This window comes from Cupressus sempervirens, chromosome 10 (assembly GCF_028749045.1).
Source record: "Cupressus sempervirens isolate cs-2001-9-10 chromosome 10, ASM2874904v1, whole genome shotgun sequence".
Classification (NCBI taxonomy): domain Eukaryota; kingdom Viridiplantae; phylum Streptophyta; class Pinopsida; order Cupressales; family Cupressaceae; genus Cupressus; species Cupressus sempervirens.
Window position 1 is genome coordinate 491,289,838 of NC_143127.1, and position 24,861 is coordinate 491,314,698.

Genomic DNA, 24,861 nt, shown 5'->3' on the forward strand with positions numbered 1-24,861 from the left:
CATTAAACTTTAAAATAAATACACATTATTAGACACTACATTATGAATAATGGTTGACTTGATTAAAATATCATCATGAGAGTTCATTTTTAAAATATTCTAATATAACATTGTAGTTATGTGTGTAATAATATTTGTATCTTTAAAATATTCTAATATGATATTGTACTTCCCTACATTGTGCATAATAAACTTTTTAACTATCTATTTTTAATTTATTTTTCAAATTCTAAAGTAATTTTGAAGTACCTATTATCTCATGTGTATTGGTCAGTCCTAATTGTAACGGTGTTGTTCAAACCCTCTCCTTAATTCTTTCTACGTATTCACTAGATTGGATAAATAATAGTACCCAAAAAAAAATATTATTTTAAACTATATAACCCATTTGTCTAATCAGTGAAAATAAAGAATAATAACACACAAAAGAAAGATGAAATTGGATGACTACAACAATCAAAATATATGAACTTAAATAAGTCTTCACCTATGATTGCTACAACTTCTACTTTCATTCTTTGTAATATTCAATAATAGAAATTACTTTTTTTTACTTAAGAAAGATTGAATAAAATAATAAAAACTAATTAAGTGATAGCTTGCATATATTGAACATCCTAAAAAATAACAAAGTTATCATAATAGTGCACAATAAATGAAAGAAATGACATTGCTAAAGGAAAATTAAAATTGAATTTTATAAATTTCTTACCTTTATCTTTATAGTTTTCATCCTCGAAGTATGAAAAGAGAAATACTCTCACTAAATGTGACCTTTACGTCTGTGTCGAGCATAAACTATGCTAAACAACAAACCAATATAATGTCCCTCTTAAAGGCTTATCCACACCATTTAATCCTACAGCACTAAAGAAGCATGCTTTAGACCTTTTTACGTTCTTTAAACAATTCATAAATTTTGACCTGACATGAAAATTGTACAATTATATGATCAACTATTTTTAATTGTATTTTATAGTTAGTAATCGAGGTTTACCGAGAAATGAAACGATGTAACCTAGTAGTGTCAAAAAAATTGCAACGGAATAACTCAATCTCAATCTCTGACTTCTGGTGCGAGTGATTGTCTTCAAAATACACCAAATCCAAAACCCTCCTGCTTTCACGGTGTATATTTCTTCAACAATAAAAAAATCTGTAACTACTTGTATATGTGCAGAATTAAATCTCCGTTAAAATAATATGTTAAACACGCCAACTTAAATCAATGAAGTCACTTGCTCATGAGCTATGCTGATCCGGATTAAAAATCTTTCGTAACAAAATTCATAATAAATACTAATCTCAAAAATATATATTTTGGGGGTTTCAAAATTTACCATTGTTGATCCGCTACCCTGCACGACGTTTCACAGATCTTTCTCTTCTTACAAGGATTGGTGTTTTGAGAGGTTTCGCCACTGATACTGGCCGCAGCTTCCTGTTCTTCGATTGGACTGTGAGGCGAGCCACTTGAAATTTCATCTGTACCAGAGCGATCGTCCATCACAAGCTGCTGCATTAAATTGTAACAGCTTATGAAATTCTCCTGCGGGAAATAAATGAAAACAGGAAAAAGGATCAGTTTCCTAGGATTTCAGCTTGCGAATTCAACCAACACAATCAAAATGAATCTGCCCGCTGCAAAGATTCGAGCCTTTTCTTTTCCAGGAGAATCTATTTCAAGAAGCAGTATTGGAAATTAAAGTTCAAAGATAAAATTAATAAGCTGAATCAATTTGTTACCAGAGCAATTAAAGTTTAAAGATACCTTAGGCTAAATCTATTTGTTAACAGAGCAATTTAAGTTCAAAGATACAGTAGGCTAAATCTATTTGTTAACAGATTAATTTAAGTTTAAAGATATAGTAGGCCAAATCTATTTGTTTACAGAGCAATTAAAATTTAAAGATTAAATACGCCATTATCGAAGCAAAATATTGATGAATTTAAAGCTAAAATTATACTTTGTTGAATGCTTTGGAAGATAGTATGATTTCTTTGCAATCTGCTGATTCTGTCTGTAAAACCTCCTCACAAGCACACATAAGGGATGCCGCAGCAATCGATGATGGCTGATGAACTAAGAAATCAATCACTACAAAGATTGAATCATTAAATAAGCTCTTGCCGAAATCGAAGGATATATTTACTGAGAAATCAATATTCACAACAAAGATATATATAGTTTGGAAGAATTTCATCGCAGATTATCTTTACTGTAATTGAATAATATTTTATTTCTACCTCTAGTAGTATCCATAATGAAGGCAGTAGTTTTAGATATTAAGGCTTCAGGCACGGCGTTCCTGCCTTTGAGTCTGTACAAAAGGTAATGAATGAAGTTAAAAGGTGTAATAGAATATAATCTCCAGTTTAATGTCGTCAGGATTTGGAATTCCATTCCGTATAATGATCCAGCTTGCGGACCAAATTTTGCGCCGCAGGCCTGCACATCAGTTGAAATATAAAGTCTTGAGCTCTCACCATAAATAATCTGAACTGCTCGGCTATTACCAAATTGAAAGTCGTTGAACCGTGAGACTTCATTTTACCTGTAAATCAGGAATTGGCGGAATCTTTTCTTCCATTTTAACTGCCAGGGACACGCAGGCAATGCACAATAACGGTAATGAACGCTGTTTTACAAAAGTATTCCAAGACAAACAAAGAAAACTTTAGTTCTACAGTAGTCAGATCCTCCAATAGTACAGTATGTATCGGCGAAATTTCAATTATACTTTACCGACGGTCGATAGGTTGATAGGAAGCGATCCAGGTAATGTATTGATAAGTATAGTGTAAGCGGTCTGAGTTTATTACGCACTTGAACCTGAATTTAAATTCAATCCTTAACTCATGTACAGAGACAAATGGGATCTAAAGCAAATATTGTTTTACAATCCAAACAATCCTCCAATTCCTGATTCGTATACGGGAAAAATAAAATTGTATTTCAAGCAAATATTTTTTCGCAATCAATGCAATGACATTTCGTGGATCCGGTTACCTCGCGTAATCTAAACAGTAAATGAAGAAGTTTAAGAATCTGTATCAAAATTTAAACTTATAGTTTTCCTAGCTAAGACTAGAGAATTAGCTCCAAATGAACCTGGTGCATCCAGCTGACTGTATCTCGACGAGCCGTGGCAACCGAATCGTTGTTTTGATAAAATTCAATGTAGTCATCTGAAGGATGATACTCTGTCTCCTTCTGCACAAACAAAGAGATCATCTCATCGTCTTCGACAATAAAGTCTGGCAGTTCAATGATCTTTGAAGTCTCGGCCTTGTCCTCGGGAAGATTCGAACTCGTGACCTCGACCTCGTCCTCGTCCTCGGAAATGTTCGGGACCTCGTCATCGCAATCTTCATAGCACATGAGGGAGTCGTAGCTAAGGGACATTTTCACAAAATAATGAATTCAAATGCATCAAGAATCACTATTTTGCCCTCCAAGTTTGTATTTATGTCTTACAAAATGCAGGTTTCACCACCTTTATTAAAGATCTTCCAGTGACCGTATAGGTTTCACCTGCGAACTTGCACTATGTTTACATAATCGTATTATCATACGTATCTGCAGAAAGTAGAATTGAATTAATCCACGAATTGCAGCATTTCACTCTAGAGTAAGTGTTAGTAAAAACACTTTTCCTCATTCGGTTTCACGTTTGGCGCCTTGATGCTATGTGGGACTATTTTCTTTTAATCTATATTATAATGTTTATAATATACAAACAAAATGTATATTATAAGTTTAATTATAATATTATACTTGCATTGTTTGTTATTTCGAGCATTACAAGTTACATTTATGAGCATGAACTCTTTATTTGAGAAGATAAACTTGACATCTATCTAATATACTTTAAAGTTCTTAGATGTAACCCATTTCTATCCTAGTTACTAAAGCGTATGTCTCTTCAGTGTATGTAAATTAAGTAGTGGAACATCCCAAAACAACCTTAAGGGGACAATAATGTAAAAACTTTCTCAGATCCTCTTCACAATTATAGGAACTTAACAAAAATAGCACATGCATACCTCAACACAATAATTATGTGGGGTAAACCATTTCAAGAGATAACCCCCATTACTCCAAATGCAGTTGAATATATTATTTATTAATCAATAACAAATTACTTGTATATTAAGCTTCTCCTAAGGCAACTTTTTAATGATAAACATATATACTATGAAGCAAGGAAGAGGTTGTAATCAAGGACATACACCTCTTTATAAAAAGGGTTAAGTCCTTAGCAAAACAAACATTTCTATGCGAGAAAGGACATTGCATCATAAGAAAAATACCAATCAACCAAGGGAAAGTGAATTTAGATAGGATAAGATATAAAGGCACTACCCTTTATCTCCAAGCATGGAGTCAAAGATAAGAAAGATTGTTACATGTACCATTCAAAAGTATACTTGCACCTAAAATTCTACCAACATTAAGGATAGTGAGCTCCCAAGGGATAGGCTAGAAATGTTACAGAGTGAGGAGCAACATAATAGGAACTTAGATGATTTTCAAACTAATGAGGACTTATATGCCACTTGTTATCGACCTTTATGTGAATGATATCATAATCAATGAGTTGTTTAATTTTATTTAATCCAAAGCTTGTTATTCATTAATATAGTGGTCATGGTATTGATGATACAATTGGGGGAAAAAAAAAATCTCAAGATCTTTTCTACATTTCTTCTTCCACTTAGCTTGGGTTATTAATCTAGCATAAGAAAGTTAGGCAAGGCAAAATATTATCTTTTTTAAACAATGGGTGAGGGGATGTCTATAGAGGGAGGTGTCAGAGACATAAACCTTCCATAAAGAATTGTGATGTAGGTCTCTCACAATTCTTAACACTTTGTTGCACACATCCTAAATTATGTTCATTATATTCATTTTTTAATCAATCATAGGATTTGAAATTTCAATAGGAGAGGGTTGAACAAGCTATATGCTAGGCCCTTTTAAGGATCCATTTTTAAATATAGAGACTTTATAGTCTCCCCAAAAATACAATGTATAGTCTAATGATCCCAAATCATCTTTTAAAAAAATGAGTGGTAGGAGATAGTGTATCAATACTAGTATTGGTAGAGGAATTGAAGAATGTCCCATTTGGAAGAAACTTTGTATTTTATGATCAACTTATGTATTATGAATTACGTTTCTAGGGATTTTAATTTTTTTACGAAGAGTTGAACAAAATACTTGCTAGCACGGATCCAATGTCTACTTCAGAGATGATTATAAGTAAGATTAAATTGGGCATGACATGGATAGTTATAGAAAAATTATTAGGACCTATTTTTATAGGTAAAATTATAGTTCCCATTGAATCTATAATAATATATTATCAAAACCATAAATAGAGAAAAAATAAGATTGGATAAGCTTGGGATCTATATTAGTTTTTTTTTTTGTATAAGGTAAATGCAACAAACATTACTTGATAAAATTCATTATCCACTAATGTTTTTCTAACATCACTTTTGTTAATAAGGACCATGATTATAACAGGATCATATTTATTTTGAAAGTTTCTAGTGAAGGTGATTCATCTTGGGAGAGGAAAATGTTAGTTTTAGTTGTATCTATACACTCTAATAAAGTTTTTGTATCATTTGGTTTCATAGGAGGAGGAAAAAAATGTTTTTGTAAAGCCTCTTGAAGCATAGTATAGTATGTAGGTAAAAGTTGAATCAAGCCGCAAAGTGGTGTCTTAGTAGGAGTAGCATGAATTTTTTCAATAAGATTTTATACTCCTTAGTAAAGGATGATAGGGTGGAGGAAAAAAGGTTGAAAAAGAAGAAGAAAATTTGAATCTTTCTTTTTGTTTTGAGTTTTATACGTGCAAGCTACAAATGATAATATTTTCTTGCACCAAAACATTTACATGGGTAGGATCAATTTTGAGAGAGGGTGTATTATAGTTATGGATGAAAAGATAAACTAATTTTTAATCATTTACATGAAATGGAACGTCTTGAAAGTATTGGATAAAACTTGAAATGAAACTAGAAAAAGAAGACCACTCCATTCATAAAATGCAATATAATCAAATAGGTTACACATAAGTGCAAATATTAATTACTTCAACACACGTAAATAATATTTTTAAAAAAATAAAATAATTAAAATAGAAAAAAGTTGGGAACAAAAATGAAAACTATAAAAATAAGGTTAATTAGATTGTGCATGCAAACCAGGAATCTTAATCATATTTCCAATTTACATTGGAAGTAAAATGATCCTATTAGCCCAATATTGTTCAACTACAAAGTGGAGTCAATGATCTTTTATTGAGACTCAAAGGTTCTCATATAATAATAAAATATGAATGCAAGATCTAGGTAAAAAAAATTATGAAATGGTAACTTTTAGCATACACAATAAGAGAAGATGGGAGAGACGAGTAGTTGGAGTGGAGGAGTAGGGCTTATCTTCCTTGTGATTGTGGCAAGGGAGAGGGAGAAGATAGTGACAACATCAGTCATGGGAACCTTCTACTCCTACATCTCATGGTGTTTGGAGGAAATGTTGTTGATGAGGAGTCATTTGTGCTTCGCATCTTCTTGTTTTAGGTGTAACAGTGTTCTTCTCTACTTGTGTTGGTGCACTTTTTTTTTTGTTGGGGGGGTTGCTATTATTTTGGCTACTAGAGATTGTTCTCTATTTCTTTTTGTTTGGGGTCTTCTCTCTAACTTGTAGTTCCAAGGTTTTGGGTTGTTTCTTTGTTCCCTTTTGTGGTTGTTGTGGGGTGTGTGGTGAGTGGCTCCTCTCCTCTCCCTTCTACTATTTTTTTTGGAAATTTTTTGGTGCTTTACTGTGGTGGGTGTCTTTCTTTTTTTTGTCTTTTCTTCTCTTTCCATCAATGGTGTATTGGTTTTTCTCTTGTCTAGCTACCCTTTTTGAGGGGTTTTCTCTAGTCTTCATGCCTTACTGGTGGTTGAGGTTCTTCTTGCTCTAGTTTCCATCTTTCATACTTCTTGTTGAGGTAGAAAGCCTTTTAAGGTGGAGGCTCAACTAATGGAGGTGGTGCGCTACTAGTGAAAAGGTTTTGTTGATAGTTGTGGGAAGTCCTTTTCCTCTTCAGTTGGTGTGTTGGGAGGCTAGATTAGATTTCTCTTTTCTTGGGCTGGCCTACTTTAGCTTTGTTTGTTGTGTTTGTGTTCCTATAGGTACTTATGGTTCCCTTTTCTTCATTACTTTGGGTTGCAACCTTGTTTTGGCTCCTCTGCCAATGCTATTTTTCTCTAGTTGTGTGGGTTTTGGTGTGCTAGGGTGTTTTATTGTTTTCTTCATCTTTTCCCAAATACTTTGTCCTTTCATGTCTGGTGGATCGGGTTATCTTTAGTTGTTTTGTGTCTAGCTTCATTGCTCCTTCTTCTTCTTAGTTTTGTGTAGGCCATTCATAGATCCTTTCTTTCATTGTATTTTTCCTTTTCATGCTTGGGATTTTATGGACTCTATGGCTATTCTTTTTGGTGGTTGTTTTCAAGCCACCTTGATTCTCTAGTTCCTTCCCCTACTTGGTGAGAGAGTGTTATTGGTACTATTTCTATACCTTTTCTAATACTTCTTGGTGGAACCCTCAAATTTATGTTGAATTTGACATCAAAGGAAGATTTTCACTACTTCAGAAGGATATGTGTGAGAGGTCTATGAAATAAGGAAAATCAAAACTTTGTGAGCACAGTACAAGGGTGAAGCGAAATGAAAAATTTTCACTAAATCGCAAAGTGCTTGTAGGACATGATCTAAAAGTGTGAATATTTTCTATTTTGGAAGGAGTTTCATATCAGCCATGAGAAGTCATGCTTTCGGAGGAGAAGCTTGATGTGACTTGTGAAATGGCAATTTTTTGTAACTTGGCAAGGGGTGTCGCCAAGACTTGTGAATTGGCAATTTAAAGGTGTTGTGTGAAATGGCAATTTTTTGCCAAATCGCAGGAGATATTTTTGATATGCCTAAAAATGGTGAAATGGTTTTCATTGCATTAATGGTCATCATAGTTTCAAAGGAGGTAACACAATAACCATGTGAAAAGGTAAAATGACCATTGTCAAGATATCTTGGAAAGTACAAAGAAAGTTTTGTTAGGATAAACCACAGACAAAAATAAAAACTACATGCAAATATAACCAATAAAAAAAAATAATAGAACACACAAAAATGAACACAAGGCACCAGGATTTAACGTGGTTCACCCAATCCCTGGGCTACGTCCACCAAACAGCAAGTCTGATCTTATTACAATCCAGTGATTACAACCTAATTACAATCTGTAATCCCTTACAGCTCAATACCACCACAAGAACCAATTTCGCATCACAACATTATGAAAAATACCCAACCCTAAGCCCTTTTATACAAGTATTAAACCACTTTAGGGTTATAACATGTCGGCCATATGTCGGCCATAATATGTTGGCTACTGCCCAAAAAAAAATTTCCCACTATTTATGAAGTATGTACAGTACTTTCCTGATCAGTCACCACAATCTAACAATCTCCCACTTGGGGACTGATCAGGCTCCACACTAAACAACAATCTCCCACTTGGAGACTGATCCTGTAGCAATACCACTACCACATGGGGCTCCCACTGGATCAAACCATCCTGGACTCTACTGTTCTTTTATTCATGTTCAGTCTAAAAGACCAACCGAAGCTGAAGAGGAGTTCAGCTTCTCCCTTGTTACAACCTTTGTCAACATATCTGCTGGATTGTCATTGGTATGTATCTTCTCCAGCTTTAACTGTCCATCCTCCAAAATTGACTGAATGAAATGGTACCGCAACTATATGTGTTTGGTCTTAGAATGCAGAGCTGAATTCTTAGCAAGATGAATGGCAATCTGACTATCTGTGAACAAATAATTATCCTTCTGAGGATGTCCCAATTCTTCCAAGAAGAACTAAAGCCATATCATCTCCTTCGCTGCCTCTATAGCAGCAACATACTCTGCCTCTGTAGTGGATAAAGCATTAATCTTCTGTAACCTAGAAACCTAGCTCACAGCTGCCCCACCACCAGTAAAGACATAACCTGTAGTACTCCGCCTAGTATCAATATCCCCAGCCAAATCTGAGTCAACATAGCCCTGTAAATTAGTAGTAGAGCCCCCAAAGTGTAAACACTTATTGGATGTTCCTCTCAAATATCTGAGAATCCACTTGACAACATTCCAATGCTCAAAACCTCGATGACTCATATACCTGCTAACGACTCCCACTGCATGTGCAATATCTGGCCTAGTACATACCATAGCATACATCAAACTTCCTACAACTGAAGCATAGGGTACCTTGGACATCTTATCCTCCTCTTCCTGTGTCTTGGGACACATCTCCTTAGTCAATTTCAAATGACTAGGTAAAGGTGTGCTGACAGCTTTAGCATTCTCCATAGAGAAACATTGCAACACCTTCTCAATATAATCAGCTTGAGATAGCATCAATGTTCTGTTCTTCCTATCTCTGCAAATCTTCATACCAAGGATTTGTTTTGCTGCCCCCAAATCCTTCATAGCAAATGCATGTGCTAATTGGCATTTTAGCCCCTTAATATGATCCATGTTAGACCCAGCTACAAGCATATCATCAACATATAAACATAAAATAATGTAACTATCATCATCCAACCTCTTAAAATAAACACAGTAATCTGAATGACACCTATTATATCCATGCTCATGCATAAAACTGTCAAATTTCAAATACCATTGCCGAGGTACTTGCTTCAAGCCATATAAACTTTTCTTCAATTTGCATACTAAGTTCTCCTTACCTTTGACCTCAAAACCCTGTGGCTGAGCCATATATATTTCTTCATCCAAATCACCATGAAGAAAGGTTGTTTTAACATCCATCTGCTCTAAATGCAAATCTTCAGTAGCCACAAGACTTAAAACAGTAGGAATAGAAGTCATTTTAACAACAGGAGAAAATATCTCATCAAAATCAATTCCCTTTTTCTGTGCAAATCCTTTTACAACTAACCTGGCCTTAAATCTTTTCTTACCTTCTTCCTCTTCTTTCAACCTATAAACCCACTTATTCTGTAAAGCCTTTTTACCTACAGGCAACTTGCACAAATCCCATGTCTTATTTTTTAGCAAAGAGTCCATTTCATCTTTCATTGCAGACTCCCACTGAATCTTAGTATCCACCTGCACAACTTCATCATAACTTTCAGGTTCACCAGCATCAGTAAGTAAAATAGAATACAAAGAGGGAGAAAACCTTTGTGGAGGTCTAATTTTCCTTTTTGACCATCTAACATTCACTGGTGTGTGTGGTATTTTTTGTTGCAGTTGTTGCACATCATGAGTAATGGTTGGAACATCAGCTTTTGGAGTATCATCCAGCACTACATAATCATCTTCTTTCTTCTCATGTTGCTACAACAGATCTTTGTACAACACTTTCTCATTGAATATGACATCCCGACTTCTAATAATTTTAAGATTTTCAAAATCCCAAAGCCTATAACCAAATTCATTAATGCCATAGCCAACAAAGACACATTTCTTTGATTTAGCTTCTAGCTTGGTTCTATTTTCAGAGTCTATATGAGCAAAAGCTTCACAACCGAAGGTCTTGAGAAAAGAATAACTCACCTTCTTACCAGTCCATGCTTCCTCTAGAATACCACAGCCCAAAGGAGTAGAGGGACCTCTATTAATCAAATATACTGCAGTATTGATAGCCTCTGCCCACATGTGTAAGGGCAGCCCAGCATGCAACCTCATGCTCCTTGCGCGCTCCATTATAGTCCTGTTCATGCGTTCAGCCACTCCATTTTCCTGTGGAGTCCTTGGAACAATTTTTTGTCTACGAATACCATTAGTGGAGCAATAATCTTCAAATTCATGACTGCAATACTCACCACCATTATCAGATCTAAGACATTTTAATTTCTTACCAGTCTCATTTTCAACCAAGCATTTCCATTTCTTAAAAGTTTGAAATACATCAGATTTTTGTCTAAGGAAATAAACCCATACTTTTCTAGTTGCGTCATCAATAAATGTAACATAATAATGAGAGCCACCAAGGGAAGATACCTGGGCTGGTCCCCATACATCTGTATGCACAAGCTCTAATTTCTCCTTTTTGTTTTCCTTCTCTGTCTTTACAAAACTCACTCTCTTTTGTTTTCCATACACACAACTTTCACAGAAATCCATATTCACACATTTCAGACCTGGTAAAACTTTCTTTGAATGAAGTACTTTCATACCTTTCTCACTCATGTGCCCAAGTCTGTTGTGCCATAGCACTGTATCAGAATCTACAGCAGCTATTTGTTCTCCTTGCTCAACTGCAGTAATTGTTCCTGAACATTCATTTTTCTCTGAAACAATCAAAGTAGAAGGAACAATATGACCTGTACAAAGATGTAAGGTGCCTACTTTCACACCTTTTTCTACTACAAGGGAACCTTTTAAAACCTTCCAATTTTTATCATTAAAAGTAACTACAGAACCCTCATCACCGAGTTGCCCTGCTGAAATTAAATTTCTACTTAGTTTTGGAACATGTCTTACCTCATGTAGTAGCCAATGATTCCCATTCTGCAACTTAATCTTAATTTTTCCCTTTCCAACAATCTAATAGGGTTCATTATCCCCCAAATAAACAAGCCCAAAATCCCCTTGGACATAATCAATGAAATAACCTCTATGAGGTGTAGCATGAAATGAAGCACCAGAATCTAAAACCCATGAATCATCAACACTCTCTAAAGACAAAAGCAAAGCATCCTCTTCGGATTTGTTACTTACCACATTTTCCTCCTTGTCTCCATCTGATTTATCTCCTTCATTTTTCTTTCGATTCTAGCAATCTTTCTTTTTGTGCCCTGGTTTCCCACAGTACCAGCAATCATTTGGTCCTCTCGATTAAGACCTCCTCCCCTTTGACTTTCCTCTTGATTTCCCATGATTTCTAGAGTTACTTCCTCTTTCAGTCGTTCTGCCCCTGCTTTGTGCATTTAAAGCACTTCCTGATGTAGATCCACCTGAGGATTTTCTACGAGTTTCCTCACTTAAAATAACACCGATCACATCATCATATTTTAGGGTACTAGATCCAGGAACAGAATTAGTCACCGTCATTACCAAGCCATTCCAGCTTTCAGGCAAAGAACACAAAATCAAGAGAGCCCTAATTTCTTCATCAAAATTGATACCCACAAAAGATAATTGACTAGTAATAGTATTAAACTCATTTAAATGATCTGCAACAGATCCACCTTCTGCCATTTTCATATTAAATAAACGCTTCATGAGAAATACCTTGTTTGAAGCGGAGGGCTTTTCATACAGTGTCGCTAGGGTTTTCATCAAATCTTTTGTCATCTTTGCTTTTGTAATATTAAATGCCACCGATGGTGCCAAGCATAACTGAATGCTTCCGAGTGCCTTTCTATCCAAAAGATCCCATTCAGCCTCTGACATAGTTCCCTGATTCTTGACTTTGCCTTCCAACGGCTTCCATAAATCCTTCTGATATAGATAGTCTTCCATTTGCATCTTCCATAATTGGAAGTTCTGCCCATTAAACCTGTCAACCCTCAGCTTACCCTCATCTTCCATCGCTCCCATTCAACTGTGAGACTCCCACTTAACCGTGAGACTTTCCTACAGAGGATAACTGAAAGACAACCTTGCTCTGATACCACTTGTTAGGATAAACCACAGACAGAAATAAAAACTACATGCAAATATAACCAATAACAAAAAATAATAGAACACACAAAAATGAACACAAGGCACCAGGATTTAACGTGGTTCACCCAATCCCTGGGCTACGTCCACCAAACAGCAAGTCTGATCTTATTACAATCCAGTGATTACAACCTGATTACAATCTGTAATCCCTTACAGCTCAATACCGCCGCAAGAACCAATTTCGCATCACAACATTATGAAAAATACCCAACCCTAAGCCCTTTTATACAAGTATTAAACCGCTTTAGGTTATAACATGTCGGCCATATGTCGGCCATAATATGTCGGCTACCATGTCAGCTACTGCCCAAAAAAAAAATTTACTATTTATGAAGTATGTACAGTACTTTCCTGATCAATCACCACAATCTAACAAGTTTTACAAATTTTAATTTGAAAAGACATTAATTTGTTGTACATTCATGAGCCAAACATGTGTGGAATGTTGTTGACGGAATTTTGAGTTAATGAGTGATTAAATTCTACTATTTTATTAAGGCCTCATCACAAGTTGATTTTGCAAGCAAGATTTCAAAAGTACTTTCTCTAGTGAATTCCTTAAGTTGCATAATTTTGGATTACAAGTGCAAATTGGGGTTGCTAGTACAGGAGCATCCAACAGGCCAAGAACCAAAACTAGTCACGCAATCGAGTCTTTCTCCTAAGGAAGAGGAACAATTTGATATTATCAACAACATGTACATGTTGCATGGGATCTCAAAAACTATGTCAGTTATGTCAGCGATTTCCATGAGGTTGAATTGGAAGATGATGCAACAAGAATCCGAGTGTACCCCTACTGGAGGTAATCTAGATCCTTACAAATAACCATGCATCAGAAACACAACAAAAATGCAATATCTGATACCAATTCTCAAGACTTTATTCCTAAAATAATTGTTTACATGTAATATACTCAGATGTAAGTCCTTTCAAGTTAAGGCCAAATACAATAGCAATTACAAAATGGTTCTACAAGATCCCTCAAGATCCAATCCCAACACTAACTAGTCCAGATCCACACTCTAGTATAAAACCCCAAGGGAATCTCAGCTTGTGCTCACAAGTCCACCAATCAATCTCCTAGTTTTCCAAACCTAAACTACTAGCTCCTACACTTCATCCTCTTTTACAAGCTAGATGACTATCTCCTAATCTGCAATATGCCTTAAGACTCCACAAGACACCCTTACTTATACCCAACTAAACCACAAGTCGGCCTAGCCCATTACAAATTAAAATAAACCCCTACATTAAATTTCCATGCAAGTGCAAGTTGATTGTAACACAAATTAAATACCTATACACAAATTAAATGTTGAAAATTGGCTCATAGACAACTTGAGCACCATAGAGACCAAGACCAGACCATGTGTCAAACCACTACTGAGAATCAAAATTTGACCAAGCATAACCGAGTTCCATCATTGATCAGTCTGACTGAGGCAACACTATTGTCGAGCTCTCAATGCAAACCAAGCCATAGTATATGTCGAGTCCCACCTTCATGAACCAAGTCCCTTCATTGATCGAGCAACTCAGGCAATACTATCAAGCTTCTAGTGTAAACCAAGATTATAGTATATGCCAAGTACCTGAAGCATTATCGAACACCTTCATTAATTGAGTCACACGATTAACATAGCAACCATGAACAGCTCAGTATCGACCAAGTACCACCTCGTCACTGAATGAGTCCTCCCACTTCAAGGTCAAACCAAACCAACATGCAGGATTTCTAGCCAACCAAGGATGCCCTTGCATTAGAAGAAGATAAACTTGAGATTACACAAATATTAGTCGAGCGGAGAGAATAGTCTGTTGATCATGCTTACCTGAATGACATGCCAGATATGTTATGCGGCCTTCTTCCATGATCATTTTTAAAAATCTATTTTTGCTAGTATGTAAAGAATATGTATGGTTGCAATTAGTTTAGTTAAGCATTTCTTAAGGGTCTAAAGCATTTTGTGTTATAATGATTTAGAATACCTAACAAGGGGGGGGTGTTGGAATTCTTTTTGGTTATAAGGAACATACTAGGTAGATTCAAACCCAATACCACGATGCATAAGACATATACCAAGCCTAAAGAATAGCTAAAACCTATACTCAATAGGGTTAATCTTAGCTCTGGACCAACTTCAACAGAATCATTAGGACTCTCTTTTCTTTAGGCTTTGCAGGGCCAAGGAAGGTACACCATAGGGATGGAAATGATTAGTTGCAATTATTCTCCTTCAAAACTCACTCATTCACTCATATTCTTCTTTTCAAAACTATCCCTTATAGAAAAAGGTGTTCAATGTTCCTCTATGATTTTCCAATAACTTCCTAATCACAATAGCTAACTATAACTCCGAAGAAGATATTACAAACAAGTAACAACTAGCAATTTTAGTTCTTCATTACGTAAAATGGTAAATTGATTGTTCTATTTTTATATGTGCTGTGCAAATATGTGAATCATCAACTTGTAACTAAAATTAAATGACTAGTGCCTTATCCATTGTTATATAGAGTCAAAACTAGCAACCCAATCCTATTCAATTAACTTGTAATTAAATCTATCAATAGTGAGCTCTGAATTTCATTCTTACCATATCCTTCTCATAAGCCCTAAACCCTATCACTTACAAAAAGAAAGGACTTAATTCTTTGAATCAATAGCAATTAATTTAAGTGATATACAATTTATATAAATTGCATTTGACTACAAGAACATTATTCACTTCAATCTCAAGATCACAGATATGTAAGGAAGGAGACAAAACTCAAAGACACAAATATGCAGGATTTCCTTTTTGTATTGATTTCTTTTGAAAATGAATACAATACTAATAAAACTCAAAGTACAACTTAGAACTTGACAACTGATACTTGGTATTCACTATATTCTTAAGTATACAAAACTAATTACATCCATATAATTACAAAAAACTTCGATAGACTATAAAAAGACATAAGACAAGAAAATTCTACAGACTTACGACCACTACTCCACATCTTGGGAATCCTTATATAGAGGATTGCAAGAAGCTTCAAATAGGAGGGTAGGTGTCAAAAGCTAATTGGTCAAAAATAAAGACGCAAAACCTCTGAAAGATTACATTAATACATTCCTTTTGTAGTTGAAAAGTAGATAGGAAAGTGGGTGCAAAAGTAGATAACATTTATGGTAGAAGACTTTACTATAACTCTTTTGTCCTCTTCCATCTCCTTTTGTCTTCTTGTAGTAGCCCCTTTTGTTGTCTCTGTCTAATCAACTTCCTGGGATGGTAGAGCCTTAATGTCTGCTACTACTTCCCATATGGACACATCTATGTCTACCTCAGGCCAAGCAGCATCCCTAACTGCATTCAATTCGTCTATGTATTTATTCCATTTAGAATCAGTAATAACCTTTACTTCTCCTAGGAATTTACCCATATCTGATTATATCTTGAAAAGAAAATCAATCAAATCATAGACAAAAATTACATTTGTCTCATTCTTTCAATAGGCTACAAACCTAGGATGTCTCAAAATATCTTCGAAAGAAGAAGACTATTCCTATCATTCCCTGAAAAGTCCATTATTATCTATAATACCAGGAATAAAATTTGGGATCCCCACAGTAATTATTTTCATTTTCCCTTGGATCAATTGCATTTTTTCTATTTTTTCTATGAAAAACCCATGTAGCTCCCTTACCCTATTTATCATTTTCCTTGTATTAATGGTTACCACCTTAGGTAATTCCTTTTTCTGGGGTAGCAAAGGGACCAAATTATCAAAAAATTGGGCATAGGGCCTCCAAGTTGCGAATAGAGGAGATAGAAGGTATAATGCCTCTGAGTACTTGTATTCAACTCCTTGCAAGCTAATTTAACTATTGTGCACAATCGGTGAAACAACCTATATAGGGCACCAATTTTGTGCATAAGGAAATTTTGAATTGTCTTAATTTCCACTTCCTTAGCACCATCCCACTCATCAGTATCCATATGTTGGGCTTCTCCCATTGCTACTATGTCAAACTCATTTTGAGCTTCATGGTCCTTTGCCTCAGTAATAGGTCTAGTCACAACCCTTAGGCTCCTCATTTCATCCTCCATATCAGCTATCTTCTTCTCTAGGATGTAAGTCCTCTTCAACTCCTCTTCATATTTTTTTCTAGCATCGATAGATATGATATAAGTTGTGTACAATTTCTCTTGAAATATATCCATCTTTCTCTTCCTCATTAATGATGTTATATTAACCAAATTGTGGCCTTGGTCACTGGATACAATGGAGACATTCCAAAAAATTACATTTCCCTAGGGGTACTCCTTTATCTCCATGAGAGTTGGTAATTGTCATCTAGAGTCATGCTCTATATTGTCATTGTCTTACTGTCAATGTTAAACTCAGCCTCTTGCAACTCACCACTGATATTAGTCTCTTCAAAAGAGATTGATCTTTCTTACTTTCTAATCTATATCAACATGAAAGAGGAACTAAGTTCCCAACTACGAGAAAGCAGCATTCCACTTCTCATTACTAATGCTCTTGCTTCCTCAACTGTGAGATTCTCACTATTTGAATCATATTCTTGCAACTTCTGCACTAATCTTACAATTTTCTCATGTGAATCTCTAGGTTGCAATTATAGAGCAAGTTCATTCCATTTCACCTTATAAAGAAATGACTTAAATTCATCAAAATTTACAAATTGGTCATCCTTTGTGAACTCCTCTGCCTAAATTATTCTTTCATCCAACATTTAAATATGCAATTCATTCATGTTGGGGATCTTTTCATGCTCACCTGCTTGTTTGATTAAAAAATTGTGCTTGATGGTATCAAAGAATTTAGATCCCTAGGGCATAATTTGCAATGTCTTTCCTCTAACCTTGTTAGGGATTTGAATCATCTTTTGTTTCTTTTTTTCCCTTAACCCATGAAGAGCTCTATGATTGATCATCCTACACCTCTACAATTATAACATCCTCCTACTAAGGAGATTAGGGTTCTACTCTATCTCTAAACTCTGCAGGCACTTGTGTCATCAATTCATCAAAATTGTCTAGACACCTTTGTACCTATCAAGATAAGGTGAATCATGATGAAAACCCTTGAATGATGGGTTTGTTTCCCTCGTGGTTTCTTTTATCTTCATTATCTTACACCATTTATGATTCCTATCTCTACACACCTCTATTTGTAAACAGTTCATGATGTAATCTTCTTCTCAAACTGATGCAAGAGCATCCTGGGTTGCCTTGTTATCCTACTCATTTTGTTCACCTAGTAATTCCTTCATGTGCCTAGTAGTTATTCATGTGCCTAGAAATTCCTTCATGTGCCTAGCAAATCCTTCATGTGCCTAGCAAATCCTTCATGTGCCTAGTAGTCCTTCATGTGCCTAGCAAATCCTTCATGTGCCTAGTAGTCCTTCATGTGCCTAGCAATTCCTTCATGTGCCGAGCTACTGTAGCAATTCCTTCATGTGCCAAGTTACTGTAGCATTCCTTCATGTGCCGAGTTACCCAGTGGATGTCGAGTGATTCTTCATGTACCGAGTTACCCAGTGGATGCTGAGTGATTCTTCATGTGCCAAGTTACCCAGTGGATGCCGAGTGATTCTTCATGTGCCAAGCTACCCAGTGTATGCCGAGTGTCAGTATTTGGATGTGATTTTGTGAGCTGACTTGTGAGATTTATTTCATTTGCAACATTTATGTTAAGATCTTTTCTTGGGATGAGTCTAGACTATTTTTGGTTCGGCCTTCCTCTTATGTAATGTTCCAGAATGTTCTGTAAGCCATTATGGCAAGTATAAGTAGAGAGTTTAGGCTTAGAGCTAGTGAGTTTTTAGAAGGAAAAAAAATTGGGAGAGAGCATAATAGAGAGCAGAACTGAAAGTGTGAATTTGCAGTTGGATCTTTGAATGTGAATGTATTTGTAATTGGTCGTAACCCAAAAGGCATTACAGCTAGGCATGTATGAAGATATTTTGATGAATCAATAAAAGTGTTTCACTCTTCTTCCTCCTTTGGTTGTTGTTCTTTGTGTTCGTTTCTGTTGTGTTAACTCTTGCAGGGTGGTTTGGATAGTTGGGTGAGCCTTTGGCCCTACTGCCTGCGTCAGTTGGTATCAGAGCTTGAGGTTCATCCTTGTGAAGATTGGATCGTGTAGAACCCTGATTTGGATTTGGTTGTAGGGTGGCAGATCTATGGATTTGACCTATAACTTGCAGAGGGTTACGATCTTGCAGGAACCTGATTTGTAAAGATTGTTCATGGTAGAGGAAATAATGTTGATAATGCTATATTAGATCAGTTGAGATAAATTGCAGCCAGATTAGATGCTATGGAGATAGCCCAAAGGAGAGGAGCACATCTTGATGATGTAAGTGATGATGAAGCAGAAGCACCAAACCATAATCCAGAACCTGAAGAAGATTAAGATGAGGAAAGATTGTATAGAGTATTGTCTAGAGCGAATTCCAAACCTACTGTAGAAGTTGTTCCTTATGATGGAAAATTGGATACCAATGTTGTGTTGGATTGGATCTCTGATATGGAGAAGTTCTTTGAGTATGAAAACACTCTTGATAATAGAAAGGTGAAGATTGCAGTCACTAGGCTGAAAGGGCATGCATCACTATGGTGGGAACACTTGCAAACTGATAGACAAAGGAGAGGAAAGGAGAAGATCAAAACTTGGCCAAAGATGGTGAACAAGGTAAAGAACAAATTCCTTCTTGTTGATTACCAAGTTAGCTTGTTGAAAAAGATGCAAAATTTGAAGCAAAGAGACATGACCGTGAAAGAGTATACTGGGGAATTCTATAGACTGGACATCAGATCTGGACATGTGGATGATGATGTTGAGAAAATTGCACAGTACATTAATGGATTGAGATTTGGAATACAAGATGAAATAAGTTTTGTGAAGTTGGAAAGTGTAGAAGAAGCATACCAGTATGCCTTGAAGGCTGAGGAGATCTTGACAAAGAAGCATGAACAAAGACAAAGAGGTAGAGGTGGTAGATTCCAGAGAGGTAGAGGTAGATCTTATGGAGAAAGTGGCAAATCTAATAGTTTTATGCAGGATAAAGGCGAATCTGAATGGAAGAACAATGACAAAGGAAAGACTGAATGGAAAAGTGGTAATTCTTACCGAGGAGGCACTAACTCTTACCAAGGAAGAGGTAATTCTTATTCTAGAGGTGGATTTCATGGTAATTGTTTTAGATGTGGTAAAGAGGGACATAGATCTTTTGAATGTAGATCCTCTGAAAGTAGACAAGGTAATAGAAATGTTGTGATTCAAGAAGATGATGAGGGTTCACCAAGTGGACCTGAGGCTAGAGAAAATTTGATGGTGAGAAGAACCTTATGTGATAAGGGAAGTGATGAGGAACCTATTTTAAGGAGAAGTCTTTTCAAGAGAAGATGTAAGATGGCTAGAAAATGTTGTAAAGTGATCATTGACAGTGGAAGTTCTACAAATCTAGCATTAGAAGAGCTAGTTACAAAGTTGCAGTTGCAGAGGCTGAAACATCCCAAACCTTATCATGTTTCATGGATCAAAGATGAGCATAAGATATTGGTAAGTGAGCAATGCCTTGTGAAATTCAAAATTGGACATTGCTTTGATGAAGTTTTGTGTGATATTATGCCCATGGACTGTTGTCATATTTTGTTGGGTAGACCTTGGCAATATGATAGATATGTTGTACATGATGGAAGATTGAATCGATATACTCTTTGGGTAAATGGGAAGAAATAAACATTGTTGCCTTTGATTGAAGTTCTAGATGAGGTTAATTGTACTGCTATAAAAATTTGCATGGTTAATGGGAAACAATTTGAAAAGGAAGTGAAGAAGAATCAAGTTTTTTTGCTATAATTCCAAGAAAATTGAGTTTTGTCAATGGAGACCGAGTGCCAAAAAATAATGTTAATCGAGTGTCAGTTAGTGGTGACTGAGTGACAAATGGTAGTATTGACCAAGTACCAGAAGAAATTGTAGAGTTTTTGAATGAGTATAAAGAAATTATTGTTGATGATATTCTTGATGGTTTACCTCCAGTAAGAAGTATAAGTCATTGTATGGATCTGATTCCTAGAGCTAGTTTTCCAAACAAAGCACCATATAGATTGACACTTGTAGAGAATGAAGAAATTAATAGACAAGTGCATGAGTTGTTGCAGAAAGGTTTGATCAGAGAAAGCTTGAGTCCATGTGTTGTACCTAATGTATTAGCACCTAAAAAGAATGGAGAATGGAGAATGTGTACTGATTCCAGAGCCATTAACAAGATAACAGTGAAATATAGGTTTCCTATGCCAAGGATGGATAACATAATGGATTGTTTGAGTGAAGCAAAGTATTTTACCAAGATTGATTTGAAGAGTGGCTATTATCAAATCAGAATCAGAGAAGGTGATGAATGGAAGACTACTTTCAAGACAAAAGATGGTTTGTATGAATGGTTGGTTATGCCTTTTGGTTTGACTAATGCACCTAGTACTTTCATGAGGTTGATGAATGAAGTTTTGAAAAGGTTCTTGGGTAAGTTTGTGATTGTTTATTTGGATGATATTCTGATATTCAGCAAGACTAAGGAAGAACATCTTGAGCATATTAGGCAAGTACTGCAAAGGTTGAAAGAGGAAAAGTTGTTGATTAATTTGAAAAAGTGTTCTTTTATGCGCATTTGGGATTTGTGATTTCAGCTGATGGTTTGAAGATGGATCCTGAGAAGGTTTAAGCAATTTTGGAATGGCCTACACCTGAGAATGTGAGTGAGGTAAGATCATTTCATGGTTTGGCTAGTTTTTACAAAAAGTTTATAAAGAATTTCAGTGTTATTTGTAATGTTATGACTGCAACAATGAGGGGAGATAAAAAGGAATTCAAGTGGACACATGGAGCTGATAAGAGTTTTGAGACTTTGAAACAAAAGGTTGTTGAATTACCTGTATTGGCTTTACCTGATTTCAACAAAGTATTTCAAGTTGAATGTGATGCAAGTGGTAATGCAATAGAAGTTGTATTAAGTCAAAAAAGTAAGCCTATTGCTTTCTTTAGTGAAAAGTTGAATGATGCTAAAAGGAAATATTTTGTGTATGATCAAGAATTCTATGCCATTTTTCAAGCATCGAAGAAATGGAGACATTATTTGATGCCTAAGGAGTTTGTGTTGTATATTGATCATAAAGCTTTATAATACTTGGGAAGTCAACATAAATTGAATCAAAGACATATGAAGTGGGTTGAGTATTTGCAGAGTTTTACATTTGCGATCAAGCATAAGAGTGGAGTTAATAACAAAGTTGATGATGCATTGAGTAGAAGATGTTCTTTGTTGACTAAAATGAAGATTGAAGTTCTTGGTTTTGATGAGATGAAAGAGTTATATGATGTTGATCCTGATTTTTCTGAGGCATGGAGAGAGTGCAGAGCACCAAATCTAATAGATCACATAAGTAATTATGATGAGTATTTCATTCAAGAAGGTATGTTGTTCAAAGGTATTCAGTTGTGTATTCCTAGAAGTCCTATGAGGTTGAATTTGATTAAGGAAAAGCATAGTGGTGGATTAGCTGGACATTTTGGAATTAATAAGACATTGAGTTTGCTAAAAGAGAAGTATTATTAGCCACAAATGTATAAGGATGTTAAAAAATTTGTAAATAGTTGTGGAGTTTTTCAAGTTGTAAAGGGAGTGAGTCAAAATATTGGTTTGTATACACCTAGAACTGTTCCTGAGAAACCTTGGACTGATATCAATATGTATTTTGTTATTGGATTGCCTAAAACAATGAAGTGGTATGATTCTATATTTGTTGTAGTGGACAAATTTTCTAAGATGGCTCATTTTATACCATGTAAGAAGACATCAGATGTTGAGCATGTTGCTGAACTTTTCTTTAAAGAGATTGTGAGATTGCATGGATTACCAAAAAGCATTATTTTGGATAGAGACAGTAAGTTTGTTGGTTATTTCTGGAAGACTTTGTGGAAGAAGATGGGTATTGAATTAAATTTTAGTTCTACATTCCATCCACAAACAGATGGACAGATAGAGGTTGTGAATAGAAGCTTGGGTAATTTGCTGAGATGTTTAGTTGGGAATAAGCTAAGTAATTGGGAGATGGTATTGGCACAAGTTGAATTTGCATATAATAATTCTGTGAATAGGAGTACAAGGAAGACACCTTTTGAGATTGTTATTGGAATGCAACCTAAAGGTATATCAGATTTGAGAGATGTTGCTGGTGAAGAAAAGAAAAGCACTGCAGGAGAAGAATTTGCTGATTTTATGGAGTCCTTGCATAAAGAAGTGAAGTTGAGGTTGGAAAAAAGCAATCAGAAGTATAAGGAGAATTCTGATCAGTCTAGAAGACACCATGATTTTCAAGTTGGTGATGAGGTGATGGTTCATCTAAAGAAAGGAAGATTCCCAATTGGAACATATAGCGAGTTGAAGATGAAGAAATTTGGACCTTGTAAGATACTGAAGAAGTTTGACAGTGGTAATGCTTATGAAGTTGAGTTACCTGATGACATGGATATATCTCCTATATTTAACATTACTGATATGTATAAGTATCATGAGTCAGAGGATGAAGTTGTTATACCAGATGATTATCCTAAGAAACAGATTGAGGAAGTTGAACAAATATTGGATCAGAGAGTTGGCAAGAGTACAAAAGGAAAAGATTACTATGAGTATTTGGTGAAGTAGAAGAACAGACCTATTGAAGATGCTTCATGAATTTCTCAATTTGAGTTGGATTTAGCTCAGGTTGGGACATCTCAATGATTTAGGAGAATCATTTCTTTCAACCCCGGTTGTCTGATGCAGGAGCATCCTAGGTTGCCTTGTTATCCTGCTCATTTTGTTCACCTAGTAATTCCTTCATGTGCCTAGCAGTTCTTCATGTGCCTAGAAAATCCTTCATGTGCCTAGCAAATCCTTCATGTGCCTAGCAGTCCTTCATGTGATTAGCAATTCCTTCATGTGCCTACCAAATCCTTCATGTGCCTAGCAGTCCTTCACGTGCCTAGCAATTCCTTCATGTGCTGAGTTACTGTAGCAATTCCTTCATGTGCCGAGTTACTGTAGCATTCCTTCATGTGCCGAGTTACCTAGTGGATGCCGAGTGATTCTTCATGTGTCAAGTTACCCAGTGGATGTCAAGTGATTCTTCATGTGCTGAGTTACCCAGTGGATGCCGAGTGATTCTTCATGTGCTGAGTTACCCAGTGTATGCTGAGTGTCAGTATTTTGACATGATTTTGTGAGCTGACTTGCGAGATTTATTTCATTCGCGACATTTATGTTAAGATATTTTCTTGGGATGAGTCCAGACCGTTGTTAGGTCAGCCTTCCTCTTATGTAATGTTCTAGAATGTTCTGTAAGCCATTTTGGCAAGTATAAATAGAGAGTTTAGGCTTAGAGCTAAGTAAGTTTTTAGAAGGAAAAAAAATTGGGAGAGAGCATAATAGAGAGCAGAACTGAAAGTACGAATTTGCAGTTGGATCTTTGAATGTGAATGTATTTGTAATTGGTTGTAACCCAAAAGGCCTTACAGCTGGGCATGTATGAAGATATTTTGATGAATCAATAAAAGTGTTTCACTCTTCTTCCTCCTTTGGTTGTTGTTCTTTGTGTTCATTTCCATTGTATGAACTCTTGCAAGGTGGTTTGGATAGCTAGTTGAGCCTTTCGCCCTAGTTATTCATGCTCCTGCCTACATCACAAACTGGCTTGCTGTTAGGAAGAGTGTACTTCCTCATTTGTTTAAGAGCATTCCTCACCAAATCATTTGGATCATAGGCTCTAGCTAGGGCAAAGGGAAGTTTAAATTCAGTTAAACATTGATCTATCTTTTCTACAACATCCTTCCCTATCAAAAATTCACCTATCTTGGTATTTCTAGCTACAAAAGAGCCTTTCCTGATAGTAGGGGTTAAAATACTCTTTATTCATCATTAGTAACTAGCAGAAAAATTCTAGCTAGCCTAATCTCTCAAGGACATATCTAGGTAATACATGGGTGGCTGAGGGCATCCAAATACTCTTATAATTGAAAAATTCTCAAATAAAAACAAACTAGCCCAAT

The 24,861-nt window shown here is 35.7% G+C and overlaps 1 protein-coding gene across 7 annotated transcripts; it reads right to left on the reverse strand.

Moving 5' to 3' along the window:
• Positions 1-666: 666 nt before the first annotated feature.
• LOC149534814 (cyclin-D1-1-like) lies at positions 667-3,476 on the reverse strand. 7 transcript variants are annotated; one of them, XR_016357075.1, is made up of 8 exons: positions 3,113-3,471; positions 2,747-2,833; positions 2,556-2,639; positions 2,248-2,449; positions 1,968-2,098; positions 1,341-1,549; positions 998-1,138; positions 667-859 (listed from the first exon to the last, which is right to left on the reverse strand). XR_016357075.1 is itself a non-coding variant. In XM_089804792.1 (7 exons), coding segments are annotated over exons 1-7 (1,008 nt in total). In that variant the 5' UTR covers positions 3,407-3,476; the 3' UTR covers positions 676-1,137. The 7 variants fall into 7 exon arrangements, 5 of the variants coding, with proteins under 5 accessions (XP_089660918.1, XP_089660916.1, XP_089660917.1 ...); XR_016357074.1 differs by having other exon boundaries at positions 676-859; positions 998-1,162; positions 3,113-3,441; XM_089804792.1 differs by having other exon boundaries at positions 676-1,138; positions 3,113-3,476.
• Positions 3,477-24,861: the final 21,385 nt, after the last annotated feature.

What these genes read in the sequence shown, in the direction of transcription:
- LOC149534814 (XM_089804789.1), bottom strand. Translation starts at nt 3,406, where the DNA reads ATGTCCCTTAGCTACGACTCCCTCATGTGCTATGAAGATTGCGATGAC. An exon ending in CAGTCAGCTGGATGCACCAG is followed by an intron (nt 2,834 to 3,112) that starts GTTCATTTGGAG and finishes ATTTAAATTCAG; the next exon opens with GTTCAAGTGCGTAATAAACT. An exon ending in CTTCCAAAGCATTCAACAAA is followed by an intron (nt 1,550 to 1,967) that starts GTATAATTTTAG and finishes TATTTCCCGCAG; the next exon opens with GAGAATTTCATAAGCTGTTA.